General features: G+C 40.8%; 1 protein-coding gene and 1 long non-coding RNA gene across 13 annotated transcripts in view; one reads left to right on the top strand and one right to left on the bottom strand.

Annotated features, from left to right (window-relative positions):
* MATR3 (matrin 3) overlaps positions 1-17,435 on the bottom strand; it is a 27,937-nt gene extending 10,502 nt beyond the window's left edge. The window contains exons 1-6 of one of the 12 annotated variants that reach the window (XM_052816060.1): positions 16,853-16,871; positions 7,124-8,198; positions 2,553-2,614; positions 1,963-2,004; positions 1,600-1,703; positions 374-426 (exon numbers count right to left, since the gene is read on the bottom strand). In XM_052816060.1, coding sequence (XP_052672020.1) covers positions 374-426; positions 1,600-1,703; positions 1,963-2,004; positions 2,553-2,614; positions 7,124-8,014 — 1,152 coding nt within the window. In that variant the 5' untranslated portion in view covers positions 8,015-8,198; positions 16,853-16,871. The other 11 variants (XM_052816061.1, XM_052816056.1, XM_052816058.1 and 8 more) reach the window with 11 other exon arrangements.
* LOC128154885 (uncharacterized) lies at positions 17,099-20,161 on the top strand. The gene is made up of 3 exons (XR_008239464.1): positions 17,099-17,305; positions 18,409-18,519; positions 19,547-20,161. It is a non-coding gene; the product is annotated as an uncharacterized LOC128154885 (long non-coding RNA).

Genomic DNA, 20,161 nt, shown 5'->3' with positions numbered 1-20,161 from the left:
ATTTTTAAATCTTCAAGCAGTAACCAAAGCAAGATGCATATAGAAAAGGCACAGAACCTCCAAGGATTTCCACAGAGAAAGATGCCTGCCATGCCAAAGTTGCCTTTCTTGTATGTTCATGTCCCACAGCTTCATCAGAAGAGAATGTTTAAATAGGGTCTATACAGTTTTGGAACAAATATTTTGTAGAGTACTTGGCACAACAAAACCCCAATCATATTCCAAAGCTTCAGTATTTCCACACAAATAAATCCTAAAATCTCACTTTTAAAGACAATCCATTCATTAAAAAAAAAAGTCTTACGAAAGCAAACAAAAAGTATAACATAAAATTGTGGTTTTTTAAAAACAACAACAAATTTTTAATACTAACCACTCTGCCCTTTTGCATGTGTCTTGGTCCTTGCATATTTCCATTTCCAGCTCCTTTAAGAAATTAAAAGAATGAGCAAGCTTAGTTCAACCTGCAAGACTGGTATTGTATTAACACATCTCTTCACAAGTTCTTAAGAAACCAGAATGACATCAAGTTTCAAAAACTAATTATTTCATTACAGTCTGAAAAGGCTGTTAATTTGTTTATTTCAGAGCTCTTGTAACTTGAGGTCCTCCTTCCTGGTCATTCTGTTCAGTTTAACATTAGAGAAAGAGCTGCATTTACTTATGTGCAGAAATAGCAGAGAGTAAGTAAAGCCCATTGAAAAAAATATCTCCTGTTTTAGAGTAAGATTTGCCATAGCAAAATGTCTCCGTACACAAAAGCTGAGAGATCTCCAAGAAAGATACACTTTTCACTATTGAGGTTTTTAGGTGCAGAAAAAGACTCCTAGTTTTGGTTCTAAACCAGTACAAATTCTACCATAATGCCCATTTTACTAGGAAACACCTGAAAAAAGCCTTTTAGATAGGCTCAAAGTCAAGTTTGAGATGTTTTGAAAAATTAACAGTATTGTTTTAATGAAATTAAGTATGAATGCACCTATCATCTAAAAATTCCTTTAAAGTGTCTGAAATACTTGTACTCTGTCAGGATACATAGGTAAATGAATTAGTTTTGCTCTTTTAGTCACTTGAACTATTTAAAAGGTAGAAAGTAACAACTTCAGACAAGAACCTGATTCTTAGCCTGCCTTCCTGTGAAGAGACTTGCATCATCTATCTTCCCATTTCTCACTTGCTATTCAAATCTATTTGTCAAATTCATTTGAAATTAAGGGGGAAAAACGCTTAGGACATTGAATTCTATCAAGTTTCACAAAAAAAAACCCCACCAACATGTAGCTAATCAGAAGACAGATACAAAAAAATTCTAGACAGGAAAAAATACAAGTCCAAAATGTGTGGATTAATCAAACACAGTTAAAAACCAGCCATAATAATGTGACTTGTAGTTAGCAGATGGTAAAAAGATGAAAGTGTGGGATCTGAGTAGCAGTCTTTGGCTAGGGAGGGACTAAAATATTTCAGTTCCGCTGCTTAGAAAAGTGAGTGTTTTGTTTTGTTGTTCTAAAACACTGGTAAATTAAAACCAGAATAAGGGGGGGGGGGGGGGGGATCAGGAACTTAAAACTTGTAAAAGTAGGTGCCTGTTGATGTTACCTCTTGGCCCAACAGGAGGTCCTCCAAGGTGAAATGGAGGTGGTGGTGGTCCCAGAATTCCTGGTGCAGGGTTTGTGGATTGCTGCAACATAAAGGGATCACCCCTAGAAAGAGGGGAAAACACACCTTAATTTTAAACCAAAAAACTGCAAAGCTTTCATTCTCAAAAAAACCCTAATTTCTGCAGAGCATCTAAGGAGAAGTCAACTTTAGCTATTTTTACTGCTGCTCTTCAGCTAGTAGAAAACAAAGGGAGGTATCTATTTGAAGAAAAGGAGGTGTTTTGTTTCACATAGGATGTTAAGAATGTCCTCTGCTTCAAATAAAAACATTACAAATACTTCAAAAATCATTACTACTTACATTCCATGTCCTGAGTCACTGTCAGGATTCCATTCTGGATATCTTAAAAGAAACAACAAAAAAAAGAAAACAGTAAGAAAAAAAATACAATCTCCTCTACCTATGTAATAATTTTCATACAAGCAGCTATACCTTTACATGTTAACACAGGTAAAACACACGGTAACACTGCCCACTACAAGACCATGACAAGAGTCATGAGCAGTATCTATTGACAGAATAGAAGTGCTATTCTTAATGAGAAACTTCCTACACTACATGTAACACGTCTGCCAATTTATAATACAAATTGCACAAAATTCATTTTACAATGAGAATTTAGGAGTTGGTATAATTGTCTAGTAAAAAATTACAATAGATTGTCAACTGTTAAGATCCAACTCTTTAAAAACGTTACATATAGATCAGTAGGATTCAAAAGTTAGGAACCAAGAACCCTTTTTTGTCCTGAAGATACTCTTTTAAGTTGTTTTTATTCCCTACAAGGCACAGCATATTTTCTAAACCTGCTTTGTGCAAAGTAATTGACCATTATTTATTTGTACATGCCCTCATGCCACAAGAATGTTTACTGTACTTCAAATTCATACATTTCAAGCAGCAGCTGACAACGTCGGCTGTGAGTCGCTCCATTGATATGATGGTTCCACTCCTGCAGCAAAGTAAATAATTAAAAATTAACAGCCACATATAGCAAGCCATTTTTAACAAATAATGTTGTATAGCGCAATATCTTCTCTTCTAAGCTGAAGTATCAAAGACACATAGATACCAAAATCTCTTTCTGTAGTGCTTTAAAGAAACACTGAAATTGGACCTACCTCTTAACTCCTAACCTGGGTGAAAAGGTGTCTGATGAAAAAAGTCTTGCAATCTATGGGCTTGAACCTGCCTCAAAGGTGCAAAGCTTACCAGGGGATAACTGCTACAGCACACATGCATATCATTGCTATTTCAACTTTTAGAACTGGATGCTGAGATATTTTTTTGTCTTCAGTAATTTTAGAATTTCCTCCATTCTCTCTGCTTCATTCCTCAGACTTTTAAAGATTAATGTGAACTAAACACTCAAGTTTCTAGAACCATAAAGAAGCCAAGAAATTTCAAGGAATTCAGAAAGGAAAGACTAAAGAAATGAAAGTGCATAGCTAGGACAAACTACAAGTATACAGGTGAAATATAAAAATAATGACCATTTGAGGGGAATAATCAAGAAAAAAGGAGATCTAAATCAAGATAGTACAAAGGAGGAATAATGGAATTAAACCAAATCAGCCAGGTGAAACTACTTCTGGTTCTGGCTTTAGCACTAGAAAGGAATGAGGGCTTTCTACTTTTTCTCTGCAGACTATTTTGATTACAAAGGGAGTTATTCAAGAGGTGAAAAGTCATGGAGACTCCTCCTTTATAGAAGTACAGAGTGCCTGATCTCCATATGCTTACATTTTTACAAGTAACAGCACTAGTTTGTGCTATAATTTGCATTTTTAAAGTGACAAGAACTTCTGAAGTTTCACTGCTGCACAGCTGTGAGCCACAGTCTAATTTCCACTCTGCTGCTCTTTAGTAAGCAAACGGATCAGCAGAGACGCATGGGGCAAGTTAGCTTTATGTTCACAGAGAAATGAAGGGGAGAGTAATTACAGATTTGGGGGGGCAGTTTAACTGAAGGTTTTCTCTTATCGGCTACATTTTCAACTGTGAACAGGTATACTGCACCGGCTGACTGTTTTATATGTCTCTGCTTACATGCATATTTCTGCTCAGCACCCACAAATGATCTTTTCCTAATCCCTCATCTTTTCTGATTTTTAGTTTCTGCCACACTACAGCCACCCTTCTGGATACAATGAGACACTCCTGAGGCTTACTGTAGTGTTTCCATATGCTAAATGCCTACCTTGCACTTTCCACAAAGGAGAAAAACCTGGATGTAAAGTCTCCCATAAAGTACTGTTGTTAAGCTACACTACAATATTACTCTATGATACACAGAACGTAACGTGGGGCAAGATGAAACCTTCATTCATTTTATCAAGATGTAAAATGAGAGCACCACTTTTTCTTGTTAACTGCACAAGATGTAGGCTCTGCAACTATAAATTAATAAATACGTTGGCAATTAGGATGAAAAAACCCACCAAAACCCCCAAGCAAACCTACCTATGAAACATTCAATACTTAAAGTTTCCTCAGTTTAAAACTTGCTAACAAGTTTTAGTACTATACTAGAGAAAACAGTCCTTTAAACACTAAAAACCCCCCTAAATTTGGGTGCATAATCTGTAAAGCCTCAGTGGCTGATTCTGCTAGATATAACATGCTTTAAAGCCGTCTTAACACGTAATTTTAAAGTATTATAAACTGAAGTAGATGTTATCTGCAAAATAGAGCCAAAGTTTGGGAGATCTAATTCTCATTATATGTCAAAATTTTAAATTGCTTTTAAATTGGCAAAAAAGGGAGATCTGACATATAAATTAGGGTTCCCCCCCCCCCCCGAAGTTTTCAGAACAACGTCTCATCTACATTATTAACTCTTTATTAAATACAATTCTTAATCTGGACTTCCCTTTACTCCCTGCCTCTACCCAGTCTAAAGCATCACTCTTCTGAGGTTTCAGGGCACTAAATATTTACAGACACTGATTAACATTAACATCCTAAATTAAGCTAGAGAAAATCTGAACTGAGTTTCTTAAAACTCAGATTACCTTTTGCCTCAATTGATGAAAGCAAGAGGACACACTGTTCTTCAGAAAATTAGGCCAAACTTAAGCACCTAATTTTAGATAGCCCTCTATTAGGGACACGGCCATGTTTTTCCTTTGAGATGTATAACCATTTCAAGTGTTTAACCTCCAAATTCATCTGCTCATGTTGCATCAGCCTTTTTCTTTGGCAGGGAAAACAATCCCTCCACATCTAACACCTCACTCCTTGATAAAGGGATCAGGATTGACAAAATGCCTAAAGACCCTGGGGCACAATTTACTTCACAATTGGACAGAAAACAAACTGGGTCTTAAAATAAATACATGTCAAATTAAAAAAGCAATTAAGAATGTTGCTAAAAAAGAAAGACAGAGGACCAGCCTGCCAGCTTTAGTTACACTAAGGGTGTTTAACCCCTCGCTCGAGCTTAAAATACACACTGCTTCATCACACACTTTTAAAAAAATCTCATGGTATTTTTATTTGGAGGTGGGGGAAAATGAGATTTTGATACTGCAGTAATAAGTTTACATTGTCCCAGCTAAGAAAAGCATTCCCTTTCTGCTTTCCATAAATTTTGGTTCAGATCAGATTACTTCAAAAGTTAAGTTCTACTTGATTCAATTTTGTGGGAGACACAAAATAAGAATTCTGTAACTGTTAGGTATGCAAAGCAGAGGAAAAAAGGAGAGAAAGAGAAAAATTCTTACAGTGACATGATTTCTGTAATTAGAAACAAAGCCCAAACTTGGGTCATAAGAAACAGATGATCCAATCTCAAATATTTTATGGTGTACTAGCAGTTTAAGTCAAAGCATATTCCTAAAAAAAAAGACCATTTTACATATTACAGAAGAAGTCAGCCACTTAAGTTATGCTGTCAAAAGAATTTGGTATTTCTCATACCTGGAAAGATACTTCATGTTGGATATCCTTTCAACAGATCTTCATACCAAAGCAAACTAAGAACCACAAGGCTTTAAAATGAAGTGCTAAAAAGAACCCTACTTACAGGATTACTGGTTGCCATCTTCAAGGGCCTCAGAAGTTTTTGTTTTCAATCTAACCAAATGAAGTCCTTTTACAGAACTGAGCATGGCATCTAAACTGTCAACACTTAAAACCTTTTATGAAAAGCAATGTCAAATATAGGAGACAAGAAACCCGGATTACTGTGATTATTTTATATAAAAAGTAATTAAAGCAACACAAGTTCATAAACTGTCAGATCAGCTGGAGTCATACAGTGTGTGCTCTAAAACTGGTCATTTCCTTGCAGGGACAGAATAATTCTCATGTTTCAAAAAGATTAGATGTACAGAAGCAGCACTTTTTGAGAGGTAACTGTAAAGAAATGGTTAGTAACAGCAATTCCACATTGTATCAATTTTACAGTAATAGCATGTATTGTATTTTCAATTGAAGGCCTTCAAGCTAATTAGCCGCTAATTGTGATAAGAGGGGCACTGCATTAGCCAATTAGCCAATTAAATTGCCTAGTATACTGAAAATCAGCAAGATGAGTAAAATTGGAAAAGCTGAAAGGGAGAAGGCTCTGAAAATAACATCTGAATAAACAGGCCACTTTGAGTAACCTGCTACCTTTGCAGAGAGTTGAACTACTCATGAATAAACTAAGAGGGATGTCTCAGCATAACTGAATATACCCGAAGATCCACTCTACTGGTGAGCCAAGTAAAGAACACTACTAGGAACACAGAGCAGGATACTGCAACAGCAGACTGATTGCTCGGAGAGTCTACAGGGATAGATGCAACATGTGACAATAAAAAGTGAGTCTGAAGTGTCTAAGAAAGTTGTGAAAAAGGAGAAAAATGACGACAAATTTCAGCCATAGTATGAGATAGAGTGTTAAAGTGAAATTAAAAAGGCAAGAATGAGCTAATCTAAAATGTCGTTTTTACTTTTGCAAATAAGTTCCAGGGCTCTACATTAACTCTTTCCCTTTGGACAGGGAAAAAGCAGAACTGTGCAAGAATGCATCTTAACTACATATAAATCAGCAATCAAGACAGATGTGGAGGAGAGCTGAAACTAGCTTCCTGAATAGCACAGTAGATACACAGCAAAAAACCCCCAAACCAACAAAAAATAAAAAACCCACCCAAAAACTGCTTGAATGCCAGATGTTTGTGGTTAAGAGAATATGTAGATGTAAAATATAAATAAGATATCCCAGCAGATGATAGCTGTTTGACTTGAAGTTAAGCAATCTGGGCAAACAAAATACATTAATGTAAAGCCCTGGTTTACAATGTTTGTTAACAATTACCTTGTAAATAAACCAAGTGCCTTTTTCACTCTCAAACCAACTTTCAGATCATTTCAAAAGCAACAAGGCTATAGAAATAATTAAAGAAATAGGTAAAAACAGAACAGATACTACAACGTAAAGGAAAATAGAAGTATCTGGTGCATAACTCACCTTATTAGAATGAACTGGCATATCACATATAGAGCACAGATGGGGATAACCCTTCGGTAAGAATCCATGGAAGTCTTCAATATTGCTATTTGGAGGAGCACCTCTCTTTTTCTCAAAGAGAGATCTCTCAGGACCAGGACCACGACCCATTCTGTCATACTCACTGTCAAATTTATGATAGTTATGCGAAGTCTCACCATAAAAAGATTCATCCCTACACCTTTCTCCATCTCTTAATCTGTCATCTTCATAATCCATTCTGTCATAATAACCAGATTCTTGAGAACGACTTCCATGGTCATAGTCAACCACTGGGTTGAGACTAGGACCACGATCATCAAAGCTATCTCTTCTAAAATGCCTTTTTTCTTCCCAATCATCCCTAGGTACTCTGTATGGTGGTTCCCGTGTGGATGATCTGCCATCTCTACCATAACCTTCTTCAGCTCTCCTCCTTTTAAGTTGTAGAAGAATCTGAGGCAAGTTTTCAGGAGTAATCTTGTCCTCGGGATAGCGACTCAGTTCATCTAAGTCTCTAGCAGACAGACCAAAGCTGGCCAAAATGTTAGTGGCCTGGTCTGCATCTCCACGGTGCTGAGAAGACAAAGGGAGCGGACCTCTACTTCCAATGTTAAATATAGACTGCAAATTATGGGAAGAGGTACTACCAGAAGACAGTGCACTATGAGATCCTTGTTGGTTCAATGAAGAACTCATTCCAAGATTCATTAAGCTAGCAAGGCGTGCAGTACCCTGGTTCATCCTTCCAAGAGATGCTGGCATATTTAAAGACTGGGTAGCAGCAGCAAGAAGGCCTATTCCTGCAGAGAGGTCACGCCCATGACCTTGTGAATCCCTACTCAGAGATGACTGCTGGAATGACTTGGACATTGTAGAACTATAGCTTGTCTACTTTATGGATAAAAAAAATTTCTTTTTTTTTTTTTTTAAAGATGGCTGAAAAGAGAGCTCACACTAGAAAGCTAGGCAAACTTCACTTCAAAAATGGTAACGCCAAGAAAGAGGATCAATAATGACTGCAGATCTTCTTCAAGCTGAGAAACACCAGACAATTCTGTAGAAAAACAAGCAGTTTTAGTCACAAATCCCTTTAAACAGATGCAGTTTTAAACTTATGCATCATGTTGATCTAAAAAACATTAAAGATCTCAATCTTACAAGGCTTTTATTACATAACTTAACAGATTCAAGAGGTACCCAGAACCTACATGTATTATTTCAGATAAAAATACAGTAGTGTTTCCTATACATACTACTCTTCTTCTACAAAAAGCTACTTTCATACCGAAGACAAGCGAATTTCAGAAGTTTGGGATGTCTGAAAGCATCTAAAGTTTACTAGCATATAAGCCTTGATCTCTGGTTAATGGTTTTGTTTATACCCTACGTTACTGTACTGTGTCTATGAGAAGACCACAAAAAAAACCTTTAAGCCCATAGAATCCAAGATGACTTGGGCATATAATACATATTTGAAAATGAAACCTATACCACCACAGAATAGGACGAAAGGAAGTTAAAAGTAACTGAAGTTTGGGCAAAAAGTTTCTGCGGTAAGATCTAGCAAATAAGACCAAACATAATATTCAATCTTTATGCAGTAAAATTCAAATTACTGATGTGAAGACAGATGTGAACAAGAAAAATAAGTTTAAAAATTTGCAGGAAGTAAACAAGACCTCTTGCTCAAATTGCAGTTATACTGATAACAGCACTTAGGAAGCGATTCTTTATTCTATTATATTGCAGCTGTGACATCAGCCTGTACTCGCAGACCTCAAGCTAAACAAGGTCAGGCTTAGTACTGCGATGGGAGACCCAAGGAAAAACCTGCTCCTGCAGAAAGAGACACTAGGTGAGTCAGGAGATGGCACTACGCCCCCAGCCAGGCCTGCAGAACAGCGGTGTCCGTGTCTCTTACCAGCATACTGCTTCCTTGGTTCAGGCCCGACACTTTTGATACCATGACCACATGTGGTAGTTAAAGATCCTGAAACAATACTTGTAAGAGAGAGATATCTGCCCCATGTCCCACTAAAATACTAACCTAGTATTAAATATTTGGTTCAGTTGCAGGTACTTGAAGTTTTAACTAAACAGTGTATCAATATCCACGGTATATTTTATGACGCAATGGATATATTTCATAAAGTGGGGGGGGAGGGGCTGCTGGGGGTTTTTTTGTTTAGGTTTGTTTTTTTTTTAAGTGCAGAGCAGAAATAAACTGTAATACTTCTCCCCATACTCTTTCAGCCTTAGGATAGATACACAAAATTTAAAGCAATTCAATGCACATGAAAACATTCCACCAGAAATACACCATTCTTGGGTCCTCGATGTGGTAAAGCCCTTTCAAATGTCTGCAGAGCAGTTTTGCTTCTCCAGCACTGCCACTCAGATGCACATAAAACATATAATCACTTGAAAAAGAAACAGGCACAAGTTGCATAGCTCCAAATGAAATCAGCTTCTAAGAGAACAGGTACGTTTGGGGAGGAATGGAAAAGACAAAATGAAAGCAAGGATTTTTCCTTGAAGAGACCAGTTCTGCAGAAGGCAATTTCTCTTGTACTGGAAACAGAAGAAAAAAGGTCAAGGTTATAAGCATGTCTCTATCCCAACTGCCTACTCAATCCAGGGCCCTGTTTCAACAGCGCATAGTTTTTTCTACTTTAAGTTGAAAAGCACTTGGGTTCTCTTTCTCAGTAGCAGCATGTTACAAACCTATGCATTTATGTAGAAAAATAATGGATTCTATGAGATACACATAAAGTACCCAAAACCCACACAACTCCATCTTTGAAAAGTAACTGCTTTATACAGTTTGCTACATATTCCGTTATCAGTACATCTGAACTTATATTTCAGCTGTGCTTTTAAGATCCACATACATTGGAGTCACTTAAAGTAAGCTTAACTGTGTAACATTTGGTTGAGAGTAAGAGATTGAGAAACACAGGGATGGAAATAAGTTTAAAAGTATCTGAGGCAGAAGACAGAAAAGCATTGCAGAAAGCTTCAGAGGAAAACAGTAAAACAAGAATACAGGGAGAACAGACGAGGTAAATTCTAAGTGAGATATCCAGGACAAGCTGACCACACTAAGGAACACCTGAATAGAAAGCATTTAAGAACTGTATCATAAAAACCAAGACTCTTTGAAGTTCAAACATGAGAGAAACAGTAATATTTACCTGGGTACCATGTTTTACCTTACACACATTCAGTAATCTTCAAATTACTTTATGACAATTTTACAAGTTAATCCTTATTCCTTCCATTTTTACATATAAATTTCCTTCTAGTTCATTCACACACTTACAGAATGGTTTGAAACTGAACTTACTAGGTTCTTCATAAAATCAGGTATTCCAGAGGGCTTTACAAACCTGACCCTGACAGTGATTCAGCAGACAACCATGTGGTCAGGAAAGGCACGGTGCATCCTGCTGTTAATGCAAGGACCTGCATGATACAAGTTTTCACTAAATCAGGAAAGTTCTCTACTCTTCAAAAATATCCTTTCTCTTTGAACAGATGCTCACTAATCCTCTTGTCAAAATTTTCAATTGGCAGCTCATTGTCTGCTGCTCTGGAGAGATTAGCAGAGAACAAAACCCAACAATTCCCAGCCTGGCATGGACCTGGGCTACAGAGAACCTGATTACATGCCATGCTTTGACCCCACATACACACAGAGGTTTTACATAACCATACTATGCTGCTGCTGCTGCAAACACCCATAGAAGAAAGAAGCAAAGGGTAAAATACAAACAGGAAAGATGGGGGGAAAAAAACGAGACAAAGAAACAATGAGGGACAATCTTATGAAAAAGCATGAAGTGGGACAGTAAGACAACTGTATGATGAAGACAGAATATAACATTGGCAGTTGGTCTGCTAGCCAGTACACTGCCCTACACCTATCAGGTATTCCAGTGGAGTACTTTAAAAACTAAGTTTTGAGTTACCCTCAAAAATCACTATTTATCACATCACTGTCATCTTGCAATTGCTGTTGTACTCTGCTCCTAACCATCCCCATTCTTTAAGATCGGATGAAGACAGCAACAAAACAAGGTGGGGGAAGAGCTCTAAAAATCATACCAAAGAATGTTTAACTTCCACATGGTCAGGTTTAATATGTGATTCTAAGATAGCATTTCTTGCACTGATCACTTCTGAAAGATTTCATGTCAGTATCTGATAGAGACAGGTTCCCACGGACCAATGCCAGCTTTGAAGCGAGTGTGCCATCAACTGATTCACAGCAACAAGATGAGTATGACTGAACAAAGCTGTCTAAAGATCCAGACATGATTTAGCCGAGTTGAAAGTGTTATTCTAATTGTTCTTCATGTAATTTCAGCTATACTGGGAACAGACAGGCTTTCAGATATACATTTTTTTAAGATCTGTGGACAGAAATTTGGCCATATTACTATTTGAAAATATATAATATAAAGCAATCTTGAAATAAGTTGAAAGTCAAAATGTTACTAGATTTCCAGATAAATGCGGACAATGAAAAAAACATTTTATATCTACAAGTTGCAAAAGAGTTTGCTGTAAAGGCAGACAACAAAAAAAAAGAAATTTGAATCCTAAAGAATACACTGCTACCAAATAAAGGCCAAAATGAGGCTGATTTAAAAACACTATAGAAGGTTTTTCTTTTCATGTAAAACTCTTCAATAAAACTTACAGAACTCTTGCTCCACGTAAATATTAATTTTGTTCCTGAAAACCGTTTAATACAGTGAATTCTTGAGATACATTGATCATGGTGAACACCATAACCTTATAGAACACCAGTAGCCTGAAAATAATTCCCTAGCTCCCTATTCCTTCTACCACTCAATTTTTTTCTTTTTAACCTGTGCACACATATTATAGCTTTAATATTAATCTTGTTCTTAGAACAACTCATCTTTTACCCATTCCTCTTCCACTATTTATAGAAAAGTCTCAAAAATGAAAAGTAACTGTTTTCACTTTCTAGTCAGTTTCACTTTCACTTAAAAACAAAATTACTCAAAACACATTGAATTTAATCAAATAAACTTAATTATGGTAAAAACATGAAGAAATCTGCAAGCTGAAAAACACACCCTCAGTTTATAACACAAGACTTTTGAAGACTGTACACCCTTGGGAAAAAAGTCTCAAAGAAGTTTCACATCCACAATCCGTGCTCTTTGGATAAAAATCTACAGATTTTTCTCCTCCTCCCTTACACATTACACTCAGTGCAGAAATCTATTCTGCTATGGAAGAATTCATATACTTCTTGGCAAAACTATCTCCAACGCATCAAGGCAAAAAAAGGTTATCAACGGAAAAGATCTGGAAGTCCAAGTGACAAATTGGACAGACAGCTCCCCATGTTGCTCTGAGAACTAATGGTAGTAAAAACAAGAACTTGCAAGGAAATTAGAAGCAGATGTTATCTAGCCACTGAATGACCGAGTGTAATGGATTTGGAATCTACGGGATTACTTTAACTTGGGACAATACAGAAAAGGCCACTGTCTTTCCAAAGGCACAGGAGGAATTGTCTAGCAGCCTTAGAGAAAATGCAGATTATCCCCTATTTCAGGCACCATATTCAGAGTGGTTATTTAATATTGCTGTTTCACATGCAAGAAAACAACTCATCTTGTTCGACTGATCTTCAAAGGTCATGACCTCAAAAATTTAAGCAGCACCTGGCACACTGGATGCATACGCTTTTTTTGTGCACAGATTAGACAATCTGTTTCAGGCAGAACAACTGGAAGAGTTTCATTTCTTAGGATTACGTTCAACTTCATCTCGGTGACTTGCTCGATCAGAGGAGCATATAATAATCCGGGATCTGAAGTTACTGTAACAGAGGATTGCTTCAGAACAGAGAAGTATTACATATGAAAAAGACTTAATTTATAAATGGGGAATTAAAATGACTAGTTTAGCAATTAAGAATCTTAAAAGAACTTACACAATTTTCCACATTTGAATGTAGAAAAGAGCACTGTAAAAGATGCTGATTTCCTACTTCTGCTCATTATATAATTCAATAAATTCAAGCATCCTTCCTTTTGTAAGAAGTGCATGGAAAAAAGTGCATTTTTTCCTTTACAGAAACAGAAGTGAAAAAAGGGGTCCAAAGAACAGTACAGAAAGATTAGAGGAGTCAAAAAAATGTGTACTTTTAGAAAGGGAAAATAGAAACAGCCAGGAACATATAGAGTAACTGCCATCACGTGTACTGACCGCTCCATCAACACATGATTACCTCTATGGCTTCCATGTACTCCTTTCTACTACTTGTAAGTCCACTCTTTGTCACTACCTTCAGAGCTCCGACTCTGCAATAAGATGGATACACACAGGTTCCAGCACCTACAAAAAGCTCCATGAAGCCATTAAGACTCAGTTCAACAGAAGAGGTCTGCCAAAACCAGTCATTGCAGAATGCTGCAGGACCTTAGCTTGGAAGCTCTGGTAATAATGACCCTACGTTCATGCACTCAGCAAAGCAAGGAGACAATCACTATTCATTCACATCAGTTTTGGAGATGAATAGCCTCACAGGCACCAAAACTTTGACAAAACCCACAGAACACACCATAATTATTTTTAAAAATTAAATAGGTCATACATAAAATGATTCAAAGACAGTCCAAATCACTGTAACAGAGAACCAATTTTACATTTAAAAAAAAACCAAAACAGAACACTTCTGTATTCTGATCTGGTAAGTGATTAAAAAGCCTTCTGACTAATCAGATAATGTAAGTCTGCCTCCAGGCATTTCCAGAGCTGGGATAAAATCACATTCTTTCCCAGCTGAAATCTTGCATGAGGTTGTTGAGATGTATTCTGGCTGCAGAGAAGAAGAATCAAGGGACTGTTTGACTGTTTTAGTGCTCAAAATAAAATCTCTCTTGTTTTAACTACACAATATGGTACTTAAACACTTGCAAACTAAATTAGTTCAGAAATATTGTGAGGTATTTGCTTTTGTTTTCAAGACTTGTTGACTTAGAGCATTGAGGAAGAATGTAAGCAGCAGAGGCAACACAAATACACTCATAAATTAAGAAATAAACCGAATGGAAATAATTTCTTTGCAGCTTTGCTTACAAGAGCTTCTCCCTCAGATTTGCTAAGCTACCCAGAACACTGTAAAGCATTAGATTACAAAATATCTTCACCAAAACTCTCAGCAGAGATATGTGCACATCACAGAGAAGGGCAATAGACAGTATTTACTTGTTTATCTCCCACCAAGCTAATATGCATTTTTATTTAAGTGCAGTCCTGAATGAACCAGGTGGCAATCATATTTCAGTTGTATGGACCATAATACCATGGATCCTTTATTTAGTTTGGAGCCTCAGAGACTGACTCTTCATCCTTCCTCCTTAATTGGTTTTTAGTTCTTACTTTTAGGAACATGGATATTCACATTTTAAGGATGCATTTAGGAATTTCTCTTGGTTATTCTTCCCATCATTTAGTGCTGGGATGTACAAAACACCTAGATATGTGCAAAAGACTGGAAACTGAAGTTTTCAATACACAGTAACTTCAGACAGCTTCTCTAAAACACACAAAAAAGGCTAGTGACATTGCAAGCCTCACCAAAGTCATTAGGAAGTGATCAAAATTCTTGTTGTTCAGATTTCATCTCCTTACCTAGTGCACAACGTAACATTACCGATATTAGGTTACCGGTGAACAAACACGCGTACAAGGCTCAATTGCCAGTATCCTCACCCAAATTTAATTATTCCATGTAATTCAGTAACAAAACCTTTTGTGTGTTTTTGAATAAAATTCAGGACAGAAGTTCATCAATTTCACAGTAATACATTAAAAACGTTAATATGTTTCACTACATTTTGAAAAAATAATGCATTATTTAATATACTAAGATTTTCAATGTATTACATGTTTCAAAATTCAGGAAGACCAAACCACTGCATCAAGAGATTCTTTATAAAGAAGTATCAGAAAAACTCTCCCTTTTCCTCTCTTCTGAGGCATGAAAACTACACAGACTGTTTTAAAAGACTTATGTTTTCAACAAGAGCTGCTCCCTACTTATCTTACTCTAGGAAGTCAGGACCACCTACTCCACCGATAGGTCAAAAAACCTGAAGAATTTAAGGCTGACTAAAAAGAATAAAGACTATTCAATCGTTTAAAACAGTATCAGATACTTTTTTCCCAAAGGTATGCTTTGTGGAAAGGAAAAAAGGTGCACATTTAAAAGAGGGATTTTTCAGCTTTCTTTCTACAGCATAAATGCTTCATTTATCAGAACAAAGCAGTTCTTCAGGTTCCCAGAAAGTTCTTTTTAACTTTTGCTTTTTCCCAGCATAGGTGAACTTTATATCTCATTACTTTGACTCTAGAAACAAAATACATACATTAAAAAAACACAGAATGTTATTAATCCATCAGAGGAGGGGGAAAAAAAAAATCCCTGCAGCATGATTTGCAACCACAGCCTGAATTATATGAAAGTGAAACTGAGCAGAAAGAGGAGTCAAACGGATGCTTCCACTGTCAGTATTCTTAATGCTCAACTCATTAATTCTTAATACCAGATGAACATCAAACCCGCAGTTTTTGAGACTAACGGCCTTCAGAGACGTTAAGAAGGCACGCACGTTACTGGCATGCTGTTAAGCTTCCGAGGGGGACGTTCTTGGGGACTGGGGAGGAAAGATGCCGACTCTGAGGCCTCAGCTGGAACCACGAGCGCTAGCAGGGCGCTCCGGTAAAGTTTCAGTCACGGGGCGAAGCGTGGTTCGAGCTGGGGTCACCCCCGAGAACACGTTTTACGTGCCGGAACACCGAGCAGCCGCCCCTCTCCCTGCCCTCAGCAAACGGCGCGGCGCAAGGCCGGGCAGGCCGCGCACGGCCGCCGGAGCCGGCCCTTCCCGGCGAGCGGCCGGAGGCGGCGCGTCAAGGGGAACCGCGGGGCTTTGTTCGGGCCCGCCGGAGGCCGCGCGGCGCGGCGAGGCCCGGCCGCAGTACCGCCGGGCGGCGGACGGGGGCGCCGGCGGCGGGCGGCCCCTGGGGCAGCCGGCGGGGGCCGCGGCACCGGCCGGGGAGGGCCCGCCGCTCCCGCATGCGCACTGCTGCTGCTGCTGCTGCCGCCGCGCGCCAGCCCCGCTCCCCCACACACCTCCCCCTCCCCCCACCCCGCCGCGGGGCCGTTCCTAACGGACGCTCCCCACAGCGCGGAGCGGCGGCCGCCGGCGCCGGTTCCTAACATGGCGGCGGGCCGGGGGCGGCCGCAGCGCCGCTCCTACCTGCGGGCCGGGGGCGGCGGGAAGGGGAGCGCGGCGGCGCCTCCCGTTCGCTGTGGTACCAGCGGCGGGGGAGGGGAGGGAGGGAGGGACGGAGGGAGGGGAGGGGAAGGGAGGCGGCGGCTGCGCGAGCCCCGCGCACGTCTCGCCGCGCTCGCGAGAGCACGCCCGCCCGCTGCCCGCCCGCTCACGTGCCCGGCGGCAGCCGCCCCGCTCCGCGCCGTGCCGTGCGGCTCGCCTCCCCGCCGCTCCGCTCCGCTCCGCTCGCTGGCGACGGCCGCCCGCCCCGCCCTCCGTGTGTGGATGTGGCCGCGGGGTGGGAAGGGGGGGGCGGGGGGAGGGAGGTGGGAAGAGGGAGGGCCCGCTGGCCCAGGTCTCGCGAGAGGTGGGAGCCGCTCACCCTGCTCTCGCGAGAGTCCCGCCGCGCAGCGCGGCGCCAGCCCGCCGCTCGCCCCCTGCTCATTGTCCGCGCGCTCCCGCGGGGGCGGATGGGAAAGTGCTCGGGGGCGGGGCTCGGCGTCGCCAGCCTGTCCCCGCCCCCCTCCCCCCCGGCCGGGGCTGAGGGAAGCGGGAGGGCTGGCGTGGGGGGCCGCGGGTTCGCGGCCGCCCTCGGCCTCTTGCGCGCCTGCCGCCCGCGCGGCTCCGCCGTCCCCGCCCGCCACCGCAGGAGCGGCGCGGGGTGACAACCGGAGGGACAGTCCCGGGGCCTGTGGCCTCTGAACCCCAGGGTCCCCCAGGCAGAAACGCGTCTCTAGCCCCGGCCGAGGGAAACCCTCCTCAAGACAGAGCCGGGGCTCCCCTCAGGGCCCGCGCCGGCCTCTCCCGCTTTCCGTGACTGGAAAGGGCGGAACGGGTAAGGCTAGCCAAGCGCTTCAGCATGTATTTTCCCGAAATAAGGATTCCTCGCTGCCACTTGGCTCTTCTAACCCCCAGAGCGTTGTTACCTTTGTAATAGGGCAGACACTCATAGTCCCTGCAGCTCCCTAGGCTGGGCTCCTGGCAGCCAGTGTGGCCATGCTCTGTCAGCTCAAGCCTAAAGACTGCTCTCCTCAGCAGAACGAAGATGTTACCATCTCTAAAATATTTAAGACAATGGGCTCTTGATGCCTATTAGGTTCATTAGAAGATTCTGGTAAAAGAAACCCTACAGCTTATGTGCAAGGCTTTCCTTTTCATCTAAGCCAATATTGCCACCTTGCGCTGGTAGGAGGAAAGTTCACTTTTCCTGTGCTTTCCTTAAATTACTTGATTTTATGACCGAAGTAGTACTCGTGCAATCGGGCAAATGCTATTAATGATTTGAAATTCTTTCACAGTCAATATCTTTCTTTCCAATTCAATTTTGTGGCTAAAGACCCAGTCTCTCCATCCTCTTGGAAGCTGCTGTGTTCCAGCAGCTTTACGAAGGTGAGGGTGCCTAGCTGAATGCAGTCTCCAGGGGAAAGGAAAAACCTGCCTTTTGAATTCATCACAGGCTGATTTTTCTTCTCTATATGTGGCTGGAGAGCACAATGAAACAATAACACAGAAGGTATTTGAAAAAACCAGGGGATTGGCACAAAACATGTGTTGAAATAATATGAAAGTGCTCAGAGAACAGCCACAAGAAATTCAGCTCTCTAACAAGCTCAGGATAAAAAACAATTAACTGCTCAAAAACAAACACATAAATTTAAGTTAACAATACTTCTGTGCTCCAGTACTGCAGAGCAGTAAAAGCAGAGCAAAGTGCCTTGATGAAACGTAAAGCAATCTAGCCACTTTTGCCCAGTAAAAGTCATATATAGATTGCAAAACGTATGGTGCTAATAAACAGAATCATAAATCACGTTAGCATTTCCCGAGTACAAAAGCGGGTCTTGCTCCATTTCCCTGGCTTTATTTCAAAGCCAGTATTTTGTTCCTTTTGGACCACATGGGTTGTGTCTCAATTTCCTTTGTTGTCCTTTGGTCAAGGCACCAAACTGGCGGCGAGGTGGATCATTTTGACCTTTATTGATTGCATTTGTGCTGCAGAAGGAGCCATACAGTGCTGACCATCACTACCCTGCTAACACAGCTGCTGCGGTAAGACACAGAGCTCCAGTTCCCTGTACTCGTGCTGATCACTGGAGAATGTTTATGACATTCCTATGTTTTTTCTTGTCCAGTATGTGCACAAAGCCTGGCGGATTTGGGGAAAAAGTGGTACCCTCCATCTGCCTGAGAGTGGTGGGGCCTCAGAAGAGCTCTCATGCTGCGTAAGGCAGAGCTCTGCAGCCATTCCCAAGCGCTCTGATGGGATAATCACCGCTGCCGACAGACTTCCTCCATTCTTTTCTACTGCCTGTTTTGCTACAGCACAACCAGGCTTACAAGCCTTGGGTTCAGCCCTGAGATGAGTGTAGCAGAGCTTTATCGCAGCAACAGTTTTTCAAGGAAATAAGCCAGTCAGTGTGTATTTATTGTCCACATAGCACTTGCTTTCTGGGGCTGTGTCCTGGTTTTGGCTGGGATAGAGTTAATTTTCTTTCTAGTAGCTGGTATAGTGCTGTGTTTTGGGTTCAATATGAGAATAATGTTGATAACACACTGATGGTTTCAGTTGTTGCTAAGTAGTGTTTATACTAAGTCAAGGATTTTTCAGCTTCTCAGGCCTAGCCAGCAAGAAGGCTGGAGGGGCACAAGAAGTTGGGAGGGAACACAGCCAGGACAGCTGACCCAAACTGGCCAAAGGGATATTCCATACCATGTGACGTCATGCCTAGAATATAAACTGGGGGCAGTTGGCGTGGGGAGGGGGTCGCTGCTCGGGAACTAACTGGCCATCGGTCAGTGGGTGGTGAGCAATCACATTGTGCATCACTTATTTTGTATATTCCAATTCTTTTATTATTATTATTGTCATTTTGTTATTATCATCATTATTATTTTCTTCCTCTCTGTCCTGTTAAACTGTTCTTATCTCAACTTTACTTCTTTTCCCCCTGATTCTCTCCCCCACCTCACTGGTGGCGGGGATGTGAGCGAGCAGCTGCATGGTGCCTAGTTGCTGGCTGGGGTTAAACCGACAGGCTGACAGTAGAGTGTATTCCTCGTTTTTTGCCAATTTCAGAAATACCTGGTACAGCAGCAGAGACCCCGATGCAGTGAGTGTGTTTCTTGGCAGTCAGCAGGCAGAAACCCACCTCCGCCCCGAGGGCAGCGGGCAGTCAGCCGTAGAGCACCCATCACTCCCCTGCTGGGAAAGTACTGGGAGAGAGGAAGATTGCTGGGTACAACGTAAATCCATAGGAAACCTGGTTATTAGTTTTGCAGGTAGAACTTGTTCATATAGAACCAGTATAATTATATTCATGTATGTCGTAGACTTCAACTAAGAAAAAACTTCTTTCCAGTAGCGTTGAATACTTCGACAAATATTTCCATGTAGAGTATAAAAAAACGCATATTCAAAGATCAGCAATACTCAGATGGCAGAAGAGCTAACAGGTGAGTGAGCAGTGTCGGGGACATTTAAAACTTAGGAGAGCCCTTAAAAAATTCAGCACTGTAATTCATGCATGACAGAAGCACCTATTTGACGTAAACCATCAGTAACTTGGGAACTAACCTGATGTGCGCTAGTGTTTTATCAAAAGCCTCATGGTTATAAACTCCAGCCACTATCAACATAAATACATTGACACTGTTCACTTCTGCAGACAGCAAGGTGTACAACAGCAGTCTC

The sequence above is a fragment of the Harpia harpyja genome, chromosome 20 (genome assembly GCF_026419915.1).
Source record: "Harpia harpyja isolate bHarHar1 chromosome 20, bHarHar1 primary haplotype, whole genome shotgun sequence".
Classification (NCBI taxonomy): domain Eukaryota; kingdom Metazoa; phylum Chordata; class Aves; order Accipitriformes; family Accipitridae; genus Harpia; species Harpia harpyja.
The sequence above is the reverse complement of the archived record's forward strand: the minus strand, read 5'-3'. Positions and strand labels throughout refer to the sequence as shown.